The sequence below is a fragment of the Enoplosus armatus genome, chromosome 19, assembly GCF_043641665.1.
Source record: "Enoplosus armatus isolate fEnoArm2 chromosome 19, fEnoArm2.hap1, whole genome shotgun sequence".
Lineage (NCBI taxonomy): Eukaryota > Metazoa > Chordata > Actinopteri > Centrarchiformes > Enoplosidae > Enoplosus > Enoplosus armatus.
Genome location: NC_092198.1, coordinates 20736112 through 20760378, shown reverse-complemented (window position 1 = coordinate 20760378; position 24267 = coordinate 20736112). Strand labels below are relative to the sequence as shown.

Sequence of the window (24267 nt, the reverse complement as noted above, 5' to 3'; positions counted from 1 at the left end):
TCAAGTATTTTCATCGTTTACGTCCATCGTTTGCCAACTCACAGCCCTCATCTTTGTTGGCACATTACTATGCTTCTTTAGCGCGTTAGCTCCATCAGTTGTCGGCCAGTGGCATTGTATCGCATTGCCCATGTGCTTGTGTGTGTGTGTGTGTGTGTGTGCATGGTACAAACAAAATGAACCCTCTCACATGAAAACATTGCTCCACTGCTGAACCAGGACCCGACCTATACCGGATGTCTACTGCTGACCGCCAATATTGATATGTAGACACAGCTGTGGCATTATCAGCGTGAAACTGGGCTGTTTTCAGGTTAATTCTACCATCAAGCCACCCCCTTTTTAAAAAAAATTGATTTGTGTAAGTGTTCTGACAGAATGAAAGTGACATATTTCCAGAGATTGTGTATTACTGAGTAGTTCCAAATCATGTGCCAGTAAACGAATTTAGCCTAAAATAAAGTATATGTAAGTCAAGAGTACAAAATCAGTGGATTCATTTAGAGTTAATGATGCTGATATGAGGGGGTTTATAGAAGAAATAAAAGGTTTTTTTTTTACACATTACACACTGTGTTGAATTTGATCAGATTCTGTTACCGCTTTATAGTAATTGGAAGAGCTGCCACTTTTTCTTTTTTTGGTTTTTAGGAAATCACTATAGAAATCAAGAGTATATTACAGAGACACTTGAGGTATCAGAAGAGAGAAGCAATAGAGTAAATGGATGAATGGGCGTTCAGAGGGGAGTGGAGCCTGAGATAAAGGAAATATGATTGGCTGTCATGAAAAGATCCCAAACGAAAACCTTGTTGGGCCACTTGGAAAACGCAAAAGGTTTAGAGCCAGTCCATATTGGACATTTTGCATGTTCAGTTTACATCGCCTGCTATTCATGAACTGGAAATGGAGACAGTGTTTACACAGTTGACACGCTGAAGCTGAATAGCCCCCGACCACGCGGCATGCGTCTGGGTCTGCCTGTAGCATCTGATTCAATTCACAGCAGCGACCAACAGCCGCACATCTCCGCGCTTCTCTTTCTTTTTCATCTCACAGCCTCGTCAGGGTATCGAGACTGACAACGCTGCAAACAACAAAGGGGCTCATTAGTCATTTAGAGGATGGGGGGGGCGGGGCTCACGCTGACATTTTATTCTGTGACCTTCTTTACCACAGGCTCAATGAACAGGAGGGACGATAGCATATAGTAAAAAGACTCCTCACACTTGCATTTATCGGTCCTATAATGCAACGTGAACCTCATGCCACAGAAGTGCACAATTTAAAGCTGCACTAATATATATATTATATATATATATGTAAATATATCATATTTTATTATATATATATATATTACAATATCAGAAGTGCACATTTAGTGCGGTATATATTAACAATTGATCAAATGGCTACACAAAAAAAGTTTCTACATTAAGTGTAAATGCCATGAAAGTACAGAAATTTATTAATTATTATTAATTTATTTATTAATTTATTAAAAATATAAACCATAAAACGTGGAATAAAGGTTGTAATCTGTAAATGAATATAATGGGAAATGACAGATTCTCAACATGATTGTTCAATTGCTTAATTTCCTTGAATGTTAAAAGACATTAAATTCTACGTAAAAACACAAAAACTTTCAACTTTCAATGTAAAATTGAATAAGTAAAAGGAAAAAATAAAAAATACTAGATTCCTCTAGTTTGGCGCTCCACCAAACTAGAGGAATCACGTTTAATTTGGCAAGATAGTCTTAGAACTTATAGGAAGGCCCTCTGTAAAGCCAGAGCAGCCTATTACTCAACATTAATAGAAGAGAACAAGAACAACCCCAGGTTTCTCTTCAGCGCTGTAGCCAGGCTGACAGAGAGTCACAGCTCTATTGAGCAATGTATTCCTATAACCCTCAGCAGTAATGACTTCATGAGCTTCTTTAATGATAAAATTCTAACTATTAGAGACAGAATTGATCACCTCCTGTCTTCAGGTGGTACCTTACCTTCAAACACAGGAATCTCAGAAATAGCTGTAAAACCTGATGTATATTTAGATTGCTTTTCTCCCATTGACCTTCACCAAATTACTAAAACTATCTCTTCATCTAAGCCATCAACTTGTCTCTTAGACCCCTAACCCAACCTGGCTGCTCAAAGAGGTTTTACCTTTAGTCAGCACTTCTTTACTAGACATGATCAATCGGTCTTTATTAACAGGCTACGTACCACAGTCCTTTAAAGTAGCTGTAATTAAACCTCTTCTTAAAAAGCCCACTCTTGATCCAGAGGTTTTAGCCAACTATAGACCTATATCTAACCTCCCCTTTCTCTCCAAGATTCTTGAGAAAGCAGTCGCCAACCAGGTGTGTGACTTTCTACATGACAATAGGTTGCTTGAGGACTTTCAGTCAGGTTTCAGAGCTCATCATAGCACAGAGACGGCACTGGTGAAAGTTACAAATGACCTTCTCACTGCATCAGACAAAGGACTTGTCTCTATACTTGTTTTGTTAGATCTTAGTGCTGCATTCGACACCATTGACCATCATATCCTATTACAGAGACTGGAACATTTAATTGGCATCAAAGGAACCGCACTAAGCTGGTTTAAGTTGTATTTATCAGATCGATCTCAGTTTGTACATGTTAACGATGAATCCTCCATGTACGCCAAAGTCAGTCATGGAGTTCCACAAGGTTCTGTGCTTGGACCAATACTATTCACCTTATATATGCTTCCTTTAGGGGATATTATTAGAAAACACTCCATACATTTTCATTGCTATGCGGATGATACCCAGCTATATTTATCGATCAAGCCAGAAGAACCTCATCAGTTAGCCAAGCTTCTAGCATGCCTTAAGACACCTACTGTCTGAACATTGAAATGCAAGAAAAACGAATGAGCAGTAACTAAAAAATAAATAAATAAATAAAAAAACAAAACGTATGGAGAACAGAGATGAAATGAGTTGGTCAAACTGACTGAAAGCTCACACTGAAGATGCAAGGAATGTACATATGTGCAGTGGACACCACACCGCGACCCTGTCCTCTTGCAAGACAATGGGTGGCAGCATTTCTGCACAAAGGTCCAGAACGATGCTCGGCTCGTTTTGAGCCAGCTTCTATTTATTAATTGAACCTAATTAAGCTGAAACGTCCCACTAAATATGTTGGAACCATAGAGAAATTGTAGAAGTCATTTGGGTTAATGGTGACTGGAGGGCAGTGGGATGCGTAGCAGTTATACTGTACAGTGGCTTGCAAAAGTATTCAGCCCCCTTGAACTTTTCCACATTTTGTCACGTTACGACCACAAACAGAAATATATTTTATTGGAATTTTATGTGAAAGACCAACACAAAGTGGCACACAATTGTGAAGTAGAAAGAAAATTATACATGATTAAAAAAAAAATTTACAAATAAAAAACTGAAAAGTACGGTGTGCAAAAGTATTCAGCCCCCCTGAGTCAATACTTTGTGGAACCGCCTTTTGCTGCAATTACAGCTGCAAGTCTTTTGGGGTATGTCTCTACCAGCTTTGCACATCGAGAGACTGAAATTTTTGCCCATTCTTCCTGGCAAAACAGCTCAAGCTCAGTCAGATTAGATGGAGAGCGTTTGTGAACGGCAGTTTTCAGATCTTGCCACAGATTCTCGATTGGATTTAGGTCTGGACTTTGACTGGGCCATTCTAACACATGAATATGTTTTAAACCATTCCATTGTAGCCCTGGCTTTATGTTTAGGGTCGTTGTCCTGCTGGAAGGTGAACCTCCGCCCCAGTCTCAAGTCTTTTGCAGACTCCAACAGGTTTTCTTCCAAGATTGCCCTGTATTTGGCTCCATCCATCTTCCCATCAACTCTGACCATCTTTCCTGTCCCTGCTGAAGAGAAGCACCCCCAGAGCATGATGCTGCCACCACCATGTTTGACAGTGGGGATGGTGTGTTTAGAGTGATGTGCAGTGTTAGTTTTCCGCCACACATAGCGTTTTGCATTTAGGCCAAAAAGTTCAATTTTGGTCTCATCTGACCAGAGCACCTTCTTCCACATGTTCGCTGTGTCTCCCATATGGCTTCTGGCAAACTGCAAACGGGACTTCTTATGGTTTTCTTTTAACAATGGCTTTCTTCTTGCCACTCTTCCATAAAGGCCAGATTTGTGCAGCGCACGACTAATAGTTGTCCTGTGGACAGATTCCCCCACCTGAGCTGTGGATCTCTGCAGTTCGTCGAGAGTCACCATGGGCCTCTTGGCTGCATCTCTGATCAGTGCTCTCCTTGTTCGGCCTGTAAGTTTAGGTGGACGGCCGTGTCTTGGTAGGTTTGCAGTTGTGCCATACAATTTCCATTTCCGGATGATGGATTGAACAGCGCTCCGTGAGATGTTCAAAGCTTGGGAAATCTTTTTATAGCCTAACCCTGCTTTAAACTTCTCCACAACTTTATCCCTGACCTGTCTGGTGTGTTCCTTGGACATCATGATGCTGTTTGCTCCCCAATATTCTCTTAACAAACCTCTGAGGCCGTCACAGAACAGCTGTATTTGTACTCAGATTAGATTACACACAGGTGGACTCTATTTAGTCATTAGGTCAACATTCGATCATTCAGCAATCATCAGGCAACTTCTGAAGGCAATTGGTTACACTCAGAGAAAAGGGGGCTGAATACTTTTGCACACCGTACTTTTCAGTTTTTTATTTGTAATTTTTTTTTTAAATCATATATAATTTTCTTTCTACTTCACAATTGTGTGCCACTTTGTGTTGGTCTTTCACATAAAATTCCAATAAAATATATTTAGATTTGTGGTCGTAACGTGACAAAATGTGGAAAAGTTCAAGGGGGCTGAATACTTTTGCAAGCCACTGTATATGGAACAAACGTTATTTGTTATTTATAGGTTGTTACTTAAAGGCACCCTGTGGAGTTTTGACCACTAGTAGTGCTATTGAGCGGCGTTCTGATGAGCGTGTTTGTGTCCAGCACATGTACGTCACGACACAACACATGTGTGTGCAAAGTGAGCTCCACGGGGCAGCACTCCTCCAGCTTTAAGTACTACTCGTGTCTTCCGTGGCTCTGGAGGAGCTCCGCCAAGGCCGAGAAAAGGAAGACTGATGATGTGACCGAGGTTGTCTCGGCTTGGGCTTGAGAATCCAGATTTATAGCAACAGGAAGCCTCACTCACGAACTGGGGTTGTGGAATGTGAAAGACTAGGAAGTCCCCCAAGTCCAAAACTAAAACTACCCTGGAGTACTAAACCCCTTCAAATGCGCTCTGTGAAGTACCGTCAGTGATGTTGACAATGTTGACACACCATAGTTCATACCATACGACACGCTGGGCGGGGACTATGGCTCCTGAACATGAAAAGTTTCAAGGTAACACATGACGAGACTGGCGTTGGGCAGATTTTTCTCTTTTATTGGGACGCGGTCAAGGTAGAAAACATGGTTAACACAGATAGAAAGCTAGTACAAACCATCCAAACACCAAAAAGAACACATACAAGAACATTTGAGTGCGTCTGATAAATCATGTAAGTCAAAGCCGCACTCTTTGATTTTGCTATAGCAGCTGATGGCGCCCCCAAATCCTGAGGTTCAACAGCGAGTTGAGAGGACATTCGTGAATTTGGGCCGACGGCTGCCGCGACAAAATCTGTACATTTGTATCTTTAACTTCAAACAAATTCACGGTGGATTATAGATTCAACACTCCGTATAGGTAAAGTGTAACAGAACAAGTCTGACAATGTAACACGTAATTCATTATTTTATGAACGTGTCTAAAACCCAGTCTCCTCTTTAATCAGGAAAGGAAAGAAAAGAGAAAGCAGCTAAGCCTCAGAATCCTGCTAATCCATTATCCCTTTCTCTATCCCCTTCCCACGTCGCACTTCACTTTAGAAACCCTGGCCAATCGCAGCTGGGCTCTTAGGCTGTTGTCTCAGTGGCACTCGGATCCAACTGGGCGTCGCCTCCTGTCGCCAGAGGGCTGGCCGGCCTGTAGGAGAGCAAGAAAGGAGCGGGGGGGGGGGGGGGTTGGGAAAGGAGTTTTAGTGCCTGAGTGGATTATGTGGGCCAGCAGGCCGAGGAGCTCACCTAACCGCAGGGGTGGAGAGGTGGGATAGGAGGGCTAATCCAATCGGGATTAGGCCAGGTGGTTTCTCCAGGGGCAGCTGGTAACACACAACATAACAGTGGGCACTGTGGCCGTAGGTCTGAATCAGAGTTAAACTGTTTGGAAAAGCTTTTGCTGCGGGCGTCTGAACACTTGCTGTGACAAAAGCTGAGTGGCTAAATACCCACTATCGGTCTCTTCAGGAGCAAAAGTCTTAGCAGGATATAAATCAACACGTTTTAAAACCGTGTTATAAACAGAAGAAATAAGAATGAAAGGCTAAAATAGAGCAGGCTTCTGACTTACCCCTGCTAAACAGGGCTGGATTAACGTGGGGGGGAGGGGGGCCCAGGTGTAAAAATAGCTGCTGGCCCTTGTTGATCCCCTCACCGCTCCCAACCTTTGTGAATTGTATATGAACCCTTTTGCCCCTAAATTCCAATTATGCACAGAGCTCACAGGAGGCTATTCACGGCAGCTTAGTTATACGCCCAGATACCTAGAGACAAGTAGTTCTCCTACCAGTACTCTGGAATAGTGACTCCTGGCCCGGTGTGCCCTGCGCCCCACTAAACTAAATATGAATCCAAGTGAGCACGATATCAAATAAAATGTCTCAAAACCAGATTTTCACACAGGGCCGCCCCCCCCCTCCCCTCCACAAAACAGGGGCCAAAATAGAGAAAAAGAACTCACTTTGGGCAGAAAGCCTGCTTTACCAGTTGGGTTGTGGAATTTAAAAGACAGGGAGTGTCTCATCAAAGACGCAACAAAGTGGTATTATGGGAAGTGTAGGATCCCTTGCTGCTTCCGGCTTCAACTTTTTGGAGGTGCAATAACTCCGTAGATGGAGTGCCAGTTTAAGTTATAATGCCTTGGTTGATATTGTACCTCAGTGATACAAATTTGTGGGGGGGGGGGGGCAAAAAATTTGCAATTAATAACATGCAGCTACTTGACATGTAGTAAATGTGGGACTTTAGGGCCCCGAGGGTCTTGCCTCTACCCCATCTTGAGACTGTGTTGTGGTAACCCCTTTTCACCTTCCACCTTTTTTTTTTCCTAATGAGAATTCTCCCTTGTTGACAGCAGAACATTGTTACATGCTGTCTTATGCATAGTACTTGATACTGGTTTGTATTGTCTCACAATATAAGTTGAGGGCAGGCTTGAACCAATGATTCCTCAAATATGTAGCCAGCATCACATGATTTATGATTCAGTTACAATGACAAGTTGCCTTGTTTAGCAAAGTAGGGCATCAGAACACAGAGGTGTATAGACCAGTTGTGTGGTGTCAGATCTGTTTTGTGTCTGCTGGGAATGCAGATGGTCAGATGTGCTGATGCCATTTACTTAAAGGCAGGCAGCTGATTGCGTCAGGAGCCATCTGCGTAGATTCAAAGTAAACAACCACCAAAGGTCAAACTAACCTTATTGAGTGCCTTGATTACACGATTAATACCCTAATCACAAGGATCTAACCTTTCCTCCGTTTCCATCTCATAATTTTGACACATTCTGTCAGTGTTTTATAGAGTAGCAGACCTATAGCTACATGGAGGTCTGCTCGTGTTTTATATATAAAATGTATGTATCAGATTTGCCGAATAGTATCTAAAAGCTGTCTCAAAACTCAAGTTAAACTAACAATGCCATGTGTTACTGATATTGGTACGTGTCCAGTCATACTTGGAAATGGTTATTTCTATAAAAGCAGGAACAAAGACCAGCAAGGTTTACCTGTACCTGCAACTTTGTAATATTACTTACCTATATTTTGTGGCAACCGGCTCACTCTCCTTGGCCTGGCAAGTGGCTGAACTGCCTTCTTTGGAAAACTCTGAATGGGAAGTCAAACTAGGCCTCTGTTCTGATTGTGTGCGACGGGTAGAGGTGTCTATCCTTCTCAAGGGTAGCCTGCCTCGGGAGACCTCTCCCCATGGTCTGGGAAGCACAGAACTTCCAGAGGAGATGCAGGTATGAGAGTTTTGCGACTCCCTTGGACAGAAGACTGAACGGGCATCGCGAAAGGACACAGATGGAATGATCTCTTCAGTGTTTTCTGTGGCACGTGTCACCATTCTTGGAGAACCCGGGCGAGATGAGGGCCTAGAGGTGGTCTGAGGTCTGAACGCAGGAGGGCTTGGAAATCTGTGCTGCACAGAGGGACAAGATGGTGGTAGACGGACTCTAGAGACAGGTGGTGCTGTCACAGGCATGCTGCAAGAGGACATCTCACCCTCATAAAATTCATTGCTTCCATGTCTCTGGCCCATTCTCAGTTGAACGGGTGAAGGTTTTCTTCCACTCAGTTCTGCAATATTCCTCTTGTCAGGAGATTCTGCTGCATTGTGCAGGTGAATGATCTTACGTGCCTGTTGGTAGAGACAGTGAGCCTTCTCCATTTCTGGATCTAGATCAGTTTCTGGTTGTTGTTCTGCATCTTGCGCCCCCATTACAGCATCCTGCCTGACAGGGCGGGCAGGTAAGATACTGATCGATCTTGGCCTCACACTGGCTCGGTTTGGCAGCACTTCTACATTCTGCACGGACGCCCTCAGGCGCTGGGAGACTCCGGTGTTTTGATTTATCATTGGGAGACTCCGAACTGAGTCTTCCTGCGACCTTTCTTCATTTCCTGGTGTGCCCTGAGTACTCTGGAAGGAATTGTCCATCAGAACCTCGGGCGGCGGAGGTGGTAGGTTGTCTACATCCAGGTCATCCCTGCTGTCAGGCCAGCTGTTGTTATTATTGTTGCCATTGATGACTAAACCCCCCTCATTTCCATTTACTGTGTCAGATAACAGAAAGATGTCACTTTTCCGGGGCCTCCTGATATGAGGTGGAATATTAGCAAGGCTCTGCCCTGGTCTTCCATCAACCCCTTGGCTAAAGGTATTTATCAGCCTTCTGACAGACTGGCGCTTGGGTGGTTGGGGGGCTAAAACTGGTAAGGAACAAGCTGATTGATTTGTTCTGAAGGGGCCTTTTTGTGCACCTGATGAATCACTTAATGAATGCCGTCTTAGTCCAGCTCTATACAGGTTATAGTGAGGCCCTGCTAACTCTTTGCATCCTCGGATTTCAGCCATCTTTTTCATACGCTGATTCAAGTCCCTCTGGCTCTTTTGTAGCTCCAATACTATGTTTACACATCTGGTGGTTGAAGAGTGTTCAGGTTTGGTTACAGTGACAGCAGTCAGGGGTCTTTTGACTGGAGGCTGCCGATCCTGCATGTAATTTGCACACACGTAGGGAAGAGGTTGACTGGGATCAGGTGGGGAAGAGTTCGACCTCTTCCTTTCAGGCCTATCACCTACATCATCCTCATACTCTTCATCATCATCATCATCATCGTCCTCCTCCTCCTCCTCGTCCTCTTCATCATCTTCATTATGGCCTACCAGGTTGGGTAAATTAGTATCAAATGCACCACGAATGTTGATTCCAGACCCACAACTTCCAGATCCAGCACTCCCTCTGTGGCGGCGGTGCCTCTCAGACCCTGTCAGACTCTCATTTTCTCCCCCAATACCACTGTCCTCACTGTGCAGTGCTGAATCCTCAGGGTTAGACTTCCTCATGGCAGCCCCCTCTACCCGTGCGAGCACTTGAGCCAACCTCTGCTCCGCTGCTTGCTTGGCCTGCAGCTTCTCAACCAGCATCTTGGAAAGGGAAGAAAAATACTCCACTGCCTCCTTAAGTGTGGTGTCACCCAGTGTCTGGACTGAGCCCCCCACGAGCCTCATTTTCTCTGTTGAATGCTGGAGCAGTTGCTGTAACAGATCTGGAGGTGGATCAGGGGGGCTGGTCATGGCAGTACTAGGTTTAGCTTGCATAACAGCTGGGCCCAGCATCCCAGAAGGCAAGGCCATGTAGTCCCCATGTTCCTTTAACATCAGCTCCCCCTCCTCAGCCATCTCCTCGAGAGCCTGGTTGATTTCCTCAAAGCGAAACACCAAAGCAGACATCATGGGCTGGAGGGACAACTGAGTCTGGGCGGCCTGGTCCAGCAGGCCCAACAGGGTCTCATATTTGGAGATGTTTGGGTTCAGAAAGGCGTAGGCTGCCTGGTGAGCTCTCACCATATGTGGTGGGAAGTTCACCTTTGCATGGACAATAGAGGACTTCTGCTTTTCGGAAGACCGTCTCTTGCCTTTATTTTTCTTTCTTTTCTCTGTCTTCTTACCTATTTGAACAGCCTCATTGACAATTTCTTCGGACATCACATCATTCACCTCTGCTACTTTAATGTCCTCTGCGTTTTGGGCGGCTGTTGCGTTGGAGGCCAACTGAGACCGCGCAGCCTCTTTTGTAGGATGGTCTTCAGTGGGGAGTGGAAGTTCATTTTCTCTCTCATCGGCCTTCAAACAGTTGCTCTCCTCCTCTACAGTTCTAGAATGGACGCCGTTCTGTGGTGCTTCAACCAGCGGTGCCTTTTGAGGTCCAGGACTTTCTGGCTTTGAAAATAACTTCCCCTTGGATGGAGAGCAGCCCATTTTTGCATTCGAATGGGATTCAAGAAAAGCTTGAAGAAGAATTTGTCAGGAGAAAAAGTTAAAGCCAAAGTGTAAATCCATAGGTAAGAATCTCGGTAGTTGGTTCGACGAGATCTTCTAGAACCCTCCAAAAATGGCTCTCATTTGAGGCTTTCTCCTCGTCAAGCGCAGAGAAAGACACCTTTCAAGTGAGCTGACTACCTACCAGGGCTTGCGATGGTAAGGAGCTGAGAGGATAAGATGGATTTGGGGGTTTCTTCCCTCGCTCTCCTTCAGCATGCACAGATGGTCACATTAAGTGCATCAATACACACACACACACAGGCTTGCGCAACACACAAGCATGTAAGACTTTAAGCTCATCAGGTTAATCAGAGCCAAGTTTGTCAGGTGGTGTTTTTAGCCTCATCCACTGTGCTGTTGGTAAAGTTTACGTGTGCAACTGTTGGGTTCACTGAAGACATAAACAACTCTGTTTTTTGAAGGCTGTAATAAGATTGCCAGAAATGTCCAGATTCACTCGGTGTATCTGCGCACACACACACACACACTCACACACACACACACACACACACACACACACACACACACACAGAAACTCACTTTATTTTGCTGGGTAAAGTTGCCCAAAGTCGCCAGTTCTTTTTTTTTTTAAAGAGTACAGTAAGATAGTGATCTTCTCTCTGCCCGTTCAACAGCAGAAATTCTTGTCATGCTAGACACTCATCGGGTTTGTTGACATACCCTCATGTCATCGTGACAGCTTGGCACCCTCGGCAGGAAACCTCTTGGGCCAAATATAATCGTCGCATTTGACCCAGTTAAAAAAAACCAAACCCACTCAACACTCGACTAGTCTCAACTTCATCACCAACAAAAAAAAAAAAAAAGCATTTATCCAGGCCCCGAAAAATAAACTGCACCTGCACACTGACCAACTGCTTTGCATGATACAATCATGACAGGCTTAACAACATATCATATTTGATTTCCCTTTCCTGCAAAAATAGGTGGTTTGAATGAAACATATGGAACTTCTTTGGCATTTTCCATTGCTTTAGAGATCTGTGTTAAGCCATTAATAGAAATGCTTTTGCCATGCCGGGCTGTGAATTTGGGTCCAGACACAGCCCCCTCTTAGAGTGTGTCAGAGTTCAACAGGGGAGGCGGTTGTTGTTCACTTCCTATCAATATTGTTGCTTTTGAGGCGTGATCATGATTGTCCCCCAACCATAACCATGTGGATATCACTGTAAGCGTGACAATGAAGGCCCCCGACAGGAGGAGGTCTTCCAGTTTTACATACAACAAAGCCTTCTTGATTTGCATCACCCTGGTGGGCCTAAGTGCCTCTCTAATTAAGGCTTTTTTATGCATACAGTGCCCACAGCTGCAATTGGGTATCTGTACCTCTAGAAACAATCAAAGAACCAATATTAAAATCTAGAAAAAAACAAAAACAAAAACAAAAACTGCACTCTCAGGTAGGTGGGAATCACAGCATCACGGCACCCCAGGGAGCCCGGGCGCATCCTGCGATCTGTCTCCGAGCATCTCTGTGATCCTTGTCACCCCCGCGCCCAGGTGTGTCGCGGTAACGGGAACCGGGCAAGCTGTTTGGTCAACAGAGCAGAAGGAGCTTAAACCGCCGGAGGTCTGACGTCTGCTCGGTGTGCAGTATTGTACGTTTAACTCCACTAAATTAGATTAAGATTCCAGATTTGCACACGCTTTGGTGGTTAACATCAAAATCAAATCCACACACGCAGTGGACTCTGCAAAGTAAAAAAGGAGCTATGCACTGTTTGCGTCTAGTTTCCCTTGGTAACGCTAACCGCTGCAAATACGTGAACTGACACAGGAAGCTAATTTAGGCTGCTTGATCTGGGGCAAGCTACAAGGTTAGCAGTGGGGGACAACCACTGTTGCCGTTGCTGGTCTTCTGTTCTGTTCTTCCAATTCTGAGGTCGACAGACAACTGCTTTTTTTTATCTCCTTCCCCTTGTTGTAGCACCACTTGTGCGTACTATTTTATTCCAGCTGTACGCGTAGTTTGGCTGAGTTTAGTTTTGCGTCTGTGAATGCAGTCTCACTAAGTGGCTGCTGAATTAAGCCACCTGGGATAACATTGTTTTACTCGCGTGGGCTTTACATGTTGACCAATTACTGTGTTCTACTTCCCGTGAGAACTCGACGTCGACCTTTCGCTGGTGATACTGTAGTTTCTCACATGAAGAACACTGTAACTAATCTGACGGCTAGTCCACACTTTTTGCGATTCCAATTTCCTCGTATGTAATTGAATGTGTTGTCCAATGCTGCCTTCTGTGCACCCTCACGCATAGCGGTTTGTTCGTTTATTTATGTAATGCAATATAACCAACGGCACAATCCAGGCCGCATACTGAATCTTACATTCTTAGACAAAAAAAAAGAACTGATTGAAATCAGAAATGCTATCTGCTAACTAGGCATAAAGATAACTCCTGCATTGCCAACACTTGATTAAATCTCTATTTTATACTGGTTCTGCCACGTGACAACATCAGCGGAAAAGGTACTGCCGGCGACAATAGCTGCATTGTGCCTTCAACTGTTCGTGACACTGAAATGACACGAAATCACAGAGAGTCGGAAAGAACAGGATGTTGGCTTCCCATCGTTGCTGTTACGAGGAAGCATTCCACCATTTCTGGTAAGGCTGTCAGACTGGTAAAGGCTGACACTTGCATGCCCCTGTGTTTTCCACTGTTTTCTGATCAGTGAGGACAAGCCCCAACAGCCGCGTGGTCGAGCGTGGCCAGTGTGTCTGTGTGTCGGCAGGACAAGCGGCTTTAATACCTCTGAGGCTCTGCAGTGATTGGCTGACACTTGTGTAACAGTCTCAGGTGGCTATGCTGCGCTATTCTCGGCTGCAGATGTCTCCCTTCTGGCTGTTTCTCGCAGGCCTGCGCCACAAGGCCGCTGTAAAACTCTGAAGCTGACGTTTTCAAGGAAATCCATGATTGATGATGCCCACTTACGGCCCCTGTAAACCTGTAGGTATGGCACTGCAGGGTTACAGCCGTTACAGTGTTAAACACACAGGTTTACTTCATGTTTGAATCAGTAATGGTTAGGGAACGGGGAGCTGCGCCACAGCAGATTGGGTTAAAAGTACAGGTCTGGTGCGGGAACTTGAGCCTTAAAACTTCAGCGCCAGCGACTGAGTCGCGAATGAATATATTTAAAAGTTGTCTCCGTCTAACCTGCACCTGTTAACGCGAGCATGGGGGTCCGCACGCAAACAGGCTGCACCCGAGACCGTCAGACTGGACTTGATCTAAATATCACTTACTGTCTTTTGACTGACCACAGATTTAAACCAAAACATGTGCCATCAGTGTTTTAATGGGGCATTTTTGATGAACTGACATTCAGGGAAACAAAACTCCAACTTTGTAGCTGATGCGTATTAATCAAGAACTGCCTGAATTGGTCATGCTCTCAATCTTGAAACGTTTACTTTCATTCTTAATACATGATGTAGATGACCATCACCCCCAGTAGAATGCTGCTGCAACTTCTGTAGCCTTATTTAGCCACTTGTTAGCAACTGCCTTATTTCTGGTATCTAACCAAAAACCCGTCCAGCTTGTGACACCCCAGGTGACCGCCCAGCTCGCCTCTGCCCAAAATCAGCCCTGCACACATTCGACATTGTAATATCACAGTGTACGTACGATGTGCAACCTTGGGTCCAATGCACTGTCTCTGACTCTTTGTGTAGCTGAAGTTTAACCCCACTCAACTGGTCAAACAAAACACAGATGAACAAACATCATTCTGCAAATGCTTAAATGCACTTACAGGCTTGGTAAGGTTTAGGGAAACGTGGCGGTTTGGGTTAGAATGGCTTCCTCGTCAAAGCCACGTCCCTGTCACGGTCGCAGCAATCATCACTTGGTTAAGGAGGCTGGTCAGGGAGCGATCGCGGTCACGCTTCAAAAAGACTGTGTCTGACTATTGGTGAGAAAAGGGGAAATGGACAGTGTGTGTTTCGTCAACCCATCCTTCCACCCTGACTTCCTGCCTTTGCAGACTTTGTGGCTCTATAATAACCGGACTTACCCGTCACCTGACTTCCTCCTTTGCTCCCGTCATAATTTGACCCTTCTTTTTCTGTCTGAATTGAGTCTCTAAGGTAAAATTTTTATTTATGCAGCCCAATATCACAAATCACAAACCCTATCCTTTGCACTTCCTCCCTTAGTTCAGTTGACCGTCAGTAAGTCCTCCTCACAGTGTTGTTACAGGGAAGTTGTCTTGCTTTGATTGAGGGCTGACCTTCGAAATTCGATTACTTTTATGTAGAAAGTTGAGGTAGTTTATGTAACCCTTTGCAGAGAAATAGTGGGGATTCTAAAAGATTCCAAGCTCCTGCAAGTAGTTCGGTGATGGGTTGAATTTGCGTTAAGATTGTAAATTCAATTAGAGGAGGGACTGACAAAATGTGATTTAATTTAAGGTGTAAATGTAAGGCCTCAAATGAAATTGAAATGCAGCAACTGTGTTACTGGGTGATCTTGATCCCAAAAGCTAGGCTATTGGTGGCTATTTAGCAAAATAGACAACTGTGACTCAGAGTGTAATTACTTGGCAAATGTATGTGGAATTGTGTTACAGCCAACAAAATCTCAAACGAGGGCCAACAGAGAGCTTTGTGTGCCATGGTGAGCGAAGGCACTGTGCTTTTGATTGATTGATAGGTCGCTTCCGTGAGATTACAAAGAACCCTCTGTAATTTGTCAGTAAATTAAATGGTCTGATGACATACCAAGGACACCACCGCTTGGGCTGCCAACGGACAAAAAGAAGTTGAACCTGGCTGAACTTTTGTAAAAAAAAATGAAAGAAATAAAATAAAATAAAATGCTGCATTGACCAATCAAAATACACGCCAGCCCACATTCTTGGTGGATTAGTGTGTAACATGAGCTGGTGATTTCTACTGTTTAGTTACTGTTGGGAGATTGTCAGTTGTCAGTTGTAAAATCCTGTCTGTGAGTATTAAAAACCATTGTGTCTGTTGAAGGTTCCCTGTGGAGTTTCTGACCTCTAGTAGCACTATGGAACTGTTTTTTTTTTGTCTCATGCATGCGCATGAGGGCGATACACAGTCATGCTAATGGTTTCACACTACTCCACCAATCTACAGGGGGGCGGTAATGCACCGAGAACCAATGCATTAATGCCCCAGCAAAGTCAGGGAAGAAGAAGGCCGCAAGCTAGTAAACATGGATGGAAACGACGCAGGATTCAAACTTTAAAGTCAAATGTATGACTTTGGAAAGGCAGTCATCATATTTGTTAGACCTCAAGGATACATCAACTCGTTTCGGTGAGAAACGCTGAATGTAAACAGAACTGTTGTTTGGTTACAAGACAACTCCACGGGGCACCTTTAAGCCATTAAATGCATTAATCTGTCAATCCAACTGAACCTCTTGGATCGTATTTCATTTGTCTGAACACCTGCTTAGGCTTTTATTGTGACGTGATGTGGCCCATCCACACAGAGTGCGCGTTTTTTTTACATGCTGTGTAACACAAAGAAGGCCAAGTTAAGTAGCAAGCGACCCATTAGCTATGGCAGACAACCTGTTGGGATCTTAAAATGAATTCAAAATAGTGCACATACGATGTAAACAACTTACAACAAGTCTTTAAGGAGCATTTTTGTTTTTAATACCACTTGTAGTTGTATACAACACAACTGTGACATCGTTGGTCTTCTGTATATTAAAGGGTACAACAGTTTTCAGCAGAAAACACATTTTAACGTGAAAGACTGTACAAAAGAAGGGAAAAGGGCATAATAAAATATCAGTACAGTACACATCAGCACATGTCAAACGTTCCTGGAACCAGTTTTTAGAACGACATGCTCCTACGCTGCATCAGTTTTGTTCTTGGACTGTTAGACAGAGGATAGACATGGCTCTGTTCACTGGACATAGGCATTATGCGCAGCTCTAAATCAGTAGGACTGACCTCGCTCAGTGTGCCTGAGCTCCTCAATATAGTTGACGTACTTGATATGGAAAACCTGTCACTCTTTGATGGGGGTGTGTTCATTCCGGGGATATCTATTTCTGACTCTGAATCAAGATTTGGACTGGAGATGACTCGCCATCTCCTCAGAATCCTCTCCAGTGTATAGGCCTTTGACCCCCAAAATGCTTCGTAACACTTGGGTAAGAAATGGCAGAAGATGATGCCATAGCTGGATACTAGAATGGCGGAAGCCTGCACAGGAGTGCCTTCTTCATTGTTGGTTATATAGACTGGGATAAAACACACCCATACAAATAAGTACATCAGCATGCTAAAAATTATGTAACCTGTTTCACTGAACTCCTGAGGGACCTTCCTGCCTTTGAAGGCCAAGAGGAAGCCAACCAATGCTAGCAGAGCTATGTAGCTCAACATAATGCCAAAACCTATGTATGTGGCACCTTCACTACACTGGATTATCTTCTTCATGCTTTGTGGAGATGGAGGGGTGTCATCAATATCAGGAGAATCAAAGATCAGCCAGAGAAGACAGATGATCCCCTGGACAGCAGTTATGACGATGACAATTACAGGTGGCTTGTAAAGTTTATGTAGTTGCCTGTTTGTAATTTGACCAAAGGGAAGGAAAACCAGGAAGGTGCGATAGGCCTTGACCAGATTGCAGGACACGCACAGGGTGAAGCCCATCGCATACATTACCTGGCGGGCCCGGCAGAGGTGTACACTGGGCTTGCCCATGAAGCATATCACGCTTGCGAAGCTCACTGCCAGACCAGCCATCATCACACAGGACAATCTCACCTCGGCTCTTTTCATAGGTGGGGAATCTCTGTACACCAAAAAGATAATGGAGATAACCAACAAGAGCAGGATGCCAAAGGCTGCAGCTGCCATCATGGTGATGGGATGAGGATCACTCCATTGCAAGTAGGACTCCCATCTTGACTTGCAGTGATTCCAACCCTTGAGAGACCAAGTTCCATTGGGACACTTTTTGCAGATATGAAGATCTGTCAGAGAAAACGGTGATGTACATGTTACGCAAAATAAGACCATTCTGGCTTATTTAGATCTGCAGCAGGCCACTGAATCCCCTGTATCTCATGTTTGTTTACATTTTGAAGCTAAAATTGAATATAAAATCAGCATGTCAATCAGGCATACCCCAGGCGTCTGAATAGGTCCCCTCCACACATGGGGTACAGTTGTAACAGCAGGACACATTCAAGATCTTCTTTACCCAGCCAGGGGCACAGCGCTCTGAGCATCGAGATTGAGGGGTCTTAGAGAGCAAAACAAGAGAACAGCATGTAACTCATCAGTCTGTAGTCAAGTAGACTGTAGTTATTAATCAATAATAGTCTCCTCTCGAAGGCATTCATGGCACACCTCCACACAAATGTGCCAAATCACTGCATAAAGTGGGCATGAATGTCTTTGGTGAGCACCTGACCTTCTGTCTTGACTCAGTTGCAACCTTGCCTCAGAACACAAGGGCTACACAGTGACTACACTGACTATCGAAGCTGTGAGTGGATGCTGTAAGTACGGTGTTGTCTTACCGTGTTATTGGCTGTTGAAAGCCAGATGTAATTTTTCACATCGAGTTCTATTCGTTCATCAAGGACATGGTATCTCCCGATCCTTTGAAACCTTCTGTGGTGTCCATCCTTTCCCCAAATGATCAGATCATAACCATTTACAAAATCACCGTTTTCATCAAAGAAGAAATTCTGGTTGTCAAGCTCGAACCTAACCCTCTTCAGTTCTTTGAGAAGCTGCAAAGCAAAGAACAGAATGTCAATTAAAATTGTCCTTTTGCAGAGGCTGTCACTGTGACAGATAATTTCCCTATTCCCTGAAGCTATTATTGGAATTCTAAGGAAGGGAGCACACATTACATTCTAATGCCTAAAATATAAGAAGGCGACTGTATAGTTCAAATTTGAATCTGTTCTTGTCATAAGAGGATATCAATTCTCACCTTCCATGGTGGGAAGTTAATTTCCCCCAAGCATGCGGAACTGTTGCAATTAAGTAGCTTTTTGAGAGCATTTGCGACGGCCCACACTGCTACTTTGCTAAGGAAGGCTTCGCTTGTATCCAGAGCCCTCACAAGATAGTCATCATTTTGCTCTTGGGGATCCTTGAAATTGCATGCAGTGTCAGATTTCATTTTCGTTTTTGTCGGACAATAGGGTGGGGGCTTGTTTGAGAAACACTCTGGGGTGCAGTTGAATCTCAGGTTCTTGTAGTGTTCGATGAAGTGGTTGTATCCTCCTGGGGTTGCTGTAAGATTCTTGAGATAATTATCAAATGATTCACTCTTGCCTGCAACAAAAGTGAAGCCCAAGATGTCCCCAACCTTGTTGATGCCATCCATTTGGGCAAGGGACCAGCTCCTGGACCAGGCGTCACTGGCGATCCAGGTCCTTGATGTGTTGGTCCGCATCATTTCCTTAAAGAGGACCTCCACCAGCTCTGCCTTAAGGATTAGCAGTATCACCTGGGCGTTGGAGGAGCGGACCTGCTGTGCGACCTGCTTGATACGTTGCATGCTGTCTGAATGATCAAGGTAATGAGGCAACATCTCCTGGTAAGCCAAGCACACACTATTTGCCTCAGCACTGCTGAAGAAGCTCTGGAAAGCTGCTCTTCCGTAATCGTCGTCCCCATACACAACTCCGACCCAGTTCCAGCCATAGTGACGCATCAGTTTGGCCACTGCTTTGGTCTGATGCTTATCACTGGGAATAGTGCGTGTAAAAACCGGGTAGCGCAGCTTATCACTCAGTTCTGGTGAAGATGCTGTGCTGCTAAGCTGATAATGAGATAAAAAAAATTGTACAAGAAGAAATTAAAATACACAAAAATATACTTAAAATTGAATTTTGTTATAGCACCCAAAAGTCCCCTCAAATCCCCAAATCTGCCCTCACAACAAAATTAGAGTACATATATGTACACAGTAGGATTAGTAATATTACAATATTTGCTAGAATACTACAGAATATTAGGAAAGACACTTGCTTGAGGTCATACCAGGAGTTAGATGATATCATATGATCATATGAATTCAATCTCTGGGTTCAGTGAAAAGATTGTTCAAGGAAGTGCTTAACCTAAATCAGCACAACAACTGGAAGTAGGGGCAAACAGCTCGCCTCTGCCAAAAGACTGAACATATGCTCTCCAACTGTTCCAAATTTGTCTGGCACCAATACACGTTTTGCACATACCTGCGTTTTGAAAAGGTAGAAAAAGTGTGCAAATTCTCAGTGAGTGCAGGACGGCTAAGGTGACGTGTTGGCCCTGCCGCCGTACTGTAAGAAGGTGATGGGCTTGCTGCTTCCCTTTGCTTCCATTGTTTGTGCTAATCTTAAGATGATGTCTGACACATGTCTTGTGCCTGTTCTGAATGCACGGACTTGAAATTGATCATCCATCTCCCTGTAAGAAGCCAAACATATTTCCCAATATGTTGTCGTATTTCTTCAACAAATGCAGCTTAAACATTAAAGCCTCCATGACTACCGTGTTGGTACGAATATAAGACGTTTTTTTTTTCTCCCTGTAAATGAGTCTGAAGTGGGGCTGTCTTACATTTGGGGTCTCGACTTTTAAATATCAATGTACATCCACAGATGGCGCCAAATGTCTGTAAAACAAGTGTTCCCTTCCTGACTGAAGTGAGCCGCTATCCCTCACAGTGCCGGAGGCCTGAAAGATGGAGAGACACAGTGATTGTCTCGAACAAAGTTAACCAACGTCTGGTAATCACGCACTCTCGCCGCCTGCTGTGCGTCTGCTCTGCGAGTGGATCGTCCAAGCATGGGACGCAGTTTCCCCAGAGAGCGCCATCAACGGATTTGTACATCAAATGCCTTAGATGGCAGCCAGGATGATGTTTCATGGGAGGAGCCGGTGGGACAAGGCAAGTTAGGCCAATTTGCACTACTGTTTTTTTTTGCTCTCTCGGTCAGATTCGTTTCTTAGACTTCACGTCGATGGTTAACGCAGTTGTTTGTCACTATGAGATGGATAGCCCGATTGGTATCAGAAATACCAATAGACTGCAGTTTATTTTCACTTTTATGGTATTCACCCTAAATACGGCACTGTAATTTTCATCTAAAGCATATAGAAAACAGGATTTTATTTCAAAGACTATCTTGTTTTATTGAGTGAGTTGAGTAAAATTGATTTTCAAAAAGTCGTCTTATATTCGGACCAGTGTGGTAATAAATAATGAAATGCCCACAAACCATGGAATGAAACACCCTCTACGTTGACCCTCTATTTGCTGATCAGACGGTATTTGGTACTCACTAGAGGGACCATGTACACATTCAGCAGTCTGGCCACGGCGATGGACACCTCCGAGTATAACGCCCCTAAAATAATCTTGACTCGGGGCCTGAAGTCCGTGTAGTCGCACTTCACATTTAGAGACATGTTGACCGCGAGCATGTGTCCCACGTTCTGCAGCGCTTTGCTTGCATGTGAGCACGTGTCGCACATCAAATATCCGAGATGCACTCCTGGGAGGAAGCCGGCTGCGTTTATCTCCTCAATTTCGTGGATCACAGCCAAGGATTTCAGAAATGATTCTAGATCAAAACTGAAAATGACAGCGTAAAAAAAAAAAAAGAAAGAAAAAAAAAAATCATGAAATTATCTGCGCTTGAGGAACTGTTGGCAAAAGACAAAATAGCAAGCTATTTGCACATTTCGTATACATGTCAATAGTCTTCATAGGCGTTTGGCCAGAGGTGTTTCAGTTCATAGGAGATAGATTCAATTTAAGTCTGGAAGCTTCAGGATCAAAGAACTGAAGAAAGGTGGTGAAAGACCACACCTGCAGACTTGTTTAACAGGAAAAGTACATTAGGCTGACACACTACAGAAAGAAAGGTTACAAATCAGCTTTCCCTCTCTATTTAAATTGCAAGATAAATGCTGATGTCGGAATTTTCTTCCTCCACCCCAACACAGTGGACGTGAATTACATTTAAAGATTTCAACAGTCACATCTCCTCCCAGAAACAGGGCCCCTGGTGCTCGAGGCAATCCTCCGACCCCAGGGTCAAAAATGTCCATTGGAGCTACTTTCAACCAAAGGAATGATACCTACGAGACAACTGTGAGCACCTTTCTAACGCAGCTCCGTTCACCTCCACTCATTTGGGATGGAGGCAGAAGTGCCTCCCCTAAGTCAAACCCTCTGAAATCTGGAACGTGGACCGAAGTAAAACTACCCGTTGTGGGGTTTTATAATGCGGAGTGATCCACATTTCAGTAAGTCCACTTCTCTGGTGGAGGCACATTAAAGCGTATTAAAACTAAGTCATGCTTCTACACAGGTATATTTCCCCCCCTTTGTTTCTTTTCTTTTTTTCCATTTATATAAACATACTACAAATGTACACCATTCCCACATTTATTTTATCGTTTCTATTTTCATCATGACTCATTCCTTAGCCACTGCTCGCGTTGCGAATTGTCTACACCACTACAACCCACATACTTGAAATGAAAGGTGCCCTCCCCTGACACATAACCATCTCATGTCGCAAATGTATCACGCGTGTCGTACTCACTCTGAGCAGCTGAAGCTTTCAGGCCTAATCCGTTCGTGAAGAGCGGTCACTTTATGGTGACATGGCAGCATTATCCCCATCACAACGTCCCCGGGAGCTTGGGCCCCGCACATGGACTGAGCCGAGTGGCATTCATCCACATGAGCCAGGATGCAGGTCGTCGTCGTCATCATCAGGGCAGAGAGGAGGCTGCGGAGCAGGCGGCGCTTGTGCATCTTGAACGGCCCGGGTGAAAAAGTGCTCCAGGGGTGTGCAGGGACACTTTTAATCTCTCGCATGGAATTTTGGGTGGTGCTTGCGGGGGAAACCTGTTTTAAAGCGAAACTGGAAAGAATGTTTCACGCACCAAACGCCATCCTCCAGGCATTTCACTTTAGCCAAAGAATATATTCAACTGACACAACTGGGGGCGGAGCTGAGAGCCTGTCGGTGAGGCAGTGAACGTGAGTGGGCTGGGCTCAGAAGGACTATGTAATTTGTTGTCAGACCAGAATTGAGGCAAAAAAAAAAAAATGAGGCAGTACAGGAAACCATGTGGGCGGGCCATCAATAACAACAACAGGCAAGAACCAGCACAACCAGCAAGCAAAACACAGCGGCCCGTGGAATGCTGTCTGATCAATTGTCATTTCCCCCTACTTATGTCCTTCTCTTCACTGAAAACACACTTTCAAACCAGGGTGTGCCGGGACTCATCCAGGTTATTGGATGCTTAGTCTCAACTCTCTAACCCTTCACCAAATGCAATTTCCACATCCATTCATCCTGATCAGGTTGACTGGGGCTGGAGCTAACACAATTTAGAATCCCAGTTCATCTCACGCTAGAGGTTGTCACCGGTCCACTTAGTTCCTGACAAGTGCATTTTGGATCAAGTCTACTTATCCTCTGGTGCATTTTTGCTGTTGTCCTCTGTTCCCTTTCAGTTCAGTGTTTTTGGGTTGTGGGAGGAAAGGTATGTTCGGACCCTCAGGTCTATTTCGGACCCGGCCTGACTGTCCTCGGGTCCCTTTGGTATCAGTATTTAGCATGTGAAGACCCCCACTGCATGTCTTTGGACTGTAGGAAAGACGTTCTGCTTTGGTTGATCGATTTTGGATCCGGTCGGACCAGTTCTCTTCCAATATCGGGAACTTTTCGGACCCGGTCGTGCTTTAAAAAAAAAAAAAAAAAAAAAGGACTTTGCATGTCAGGTTCGGGTAGGATTTTGATTCACACACTTTCATTCCGGATCAACTGCAAGTCCAAAGACATGCAGTGGACGTTGTTACTGGGCCAAAGTTTTTTTAAACTGATCCGAAATGGACTCATCGAAAACCTGCCTGAACCTGCATGCATGCATGTCTTTGGACTTCAATCGAAACAAAGTTTACTCAGGTGCACTTTGATATGTTAAATATGTTTAATTTACTGTATGAAGCGATAGTTTGTTGTTGCGTTTTGTGTTCCAAGTTCAAACACCAGCGGAGAGTTCAATCAGAAGACGGATGCGGCTCCTTCCTCCTTTTTTTCTTTTCTTTTACGGGTGGGTCTCAGGTGTGGTTGTTCGTGCTGCGCTGCAGATTGGATGATGGTGTTCTCACTGGCTTAGACAAACTTGAGCAAGCATGTAAACTACCGGGGTAATGAACCGCATCAAGCACGAGGGTATGAGTGCGCGTTATCTAATCTGAATCTTAACCACGCTGCCACAATACTTGGACAGCACCGTGCGCACTTTAACCGCCATACTGACCTGGATGAATTAATAAAAGAATGTAGGGACAACATGCGCTGGCAGAAAACGTGTTAGTAAGGTGTTTTTTCTACTGCAATACGTAAATATGTAGAGTCTACGCATCTGCCGCACATCTCCCGCAGGTGTTCGACCGGCTTGAGATCTGGAGATTCACAGCCACATTTCCAGTTCACCAGTGTTAACCCAGCTTCTGAGTCACTGTTTTTTTTTTTTTCAAAAAACCCAGGT

The 24267-nt window shown here is 44.4% G+C and overlaps 2 protein-coding genes across 2 annotated transcripts; both read right to left on the bottom strand.

The window, feature by feature from the left end:
* Positions 1–8254: 8254 nt before the first annotated feature.
* pcare2 (photoreceptor cilium actin regulator 2) lies at positions 8255–10644 on the bottom strand. The gene is made up of 3 exons (XM_070926366.1): positions 9462–10644; positions 8385–8936; positions 8255–8301 (listed from the first exon to the last, which is right to left on the bottom strand). The coding sequence occupies exons 1-3, from the start codon at positions 10642–10644 to the stop codon at positions 8255–8257; spliced, it is 1782 nt and encodes a 593-aa protein (XP_070782467.1).
* Positions 10645–16348: 5704 nt separating this feature from the next.
* olfcb1 (olfactory receptor C family, b1) lies at positions 16349–22517 on the bottom strand. Its single transcript, XM_070926043.1, has 6 exons — positions 22302–22517; positions 21031–21322; positions 18686–19522; positions 18264–18479; positions 17866–17983; positions 16349–17711 (listed from the first exon to the last, which is right to left on the bottom strand). Exons 1-6 carry the CDS (start codon positions 22514–22516, stop codon positions 16558–16560), a joined length of 2832 nt encoding a protein of 943 aa, XP_070782144.1. The 5' UTR covers position 22517; the 3' UTR covers positions 16349–16557.
* Between the last annotated feature and the right edge of the window lie 1750 nt (positions 22518–24267).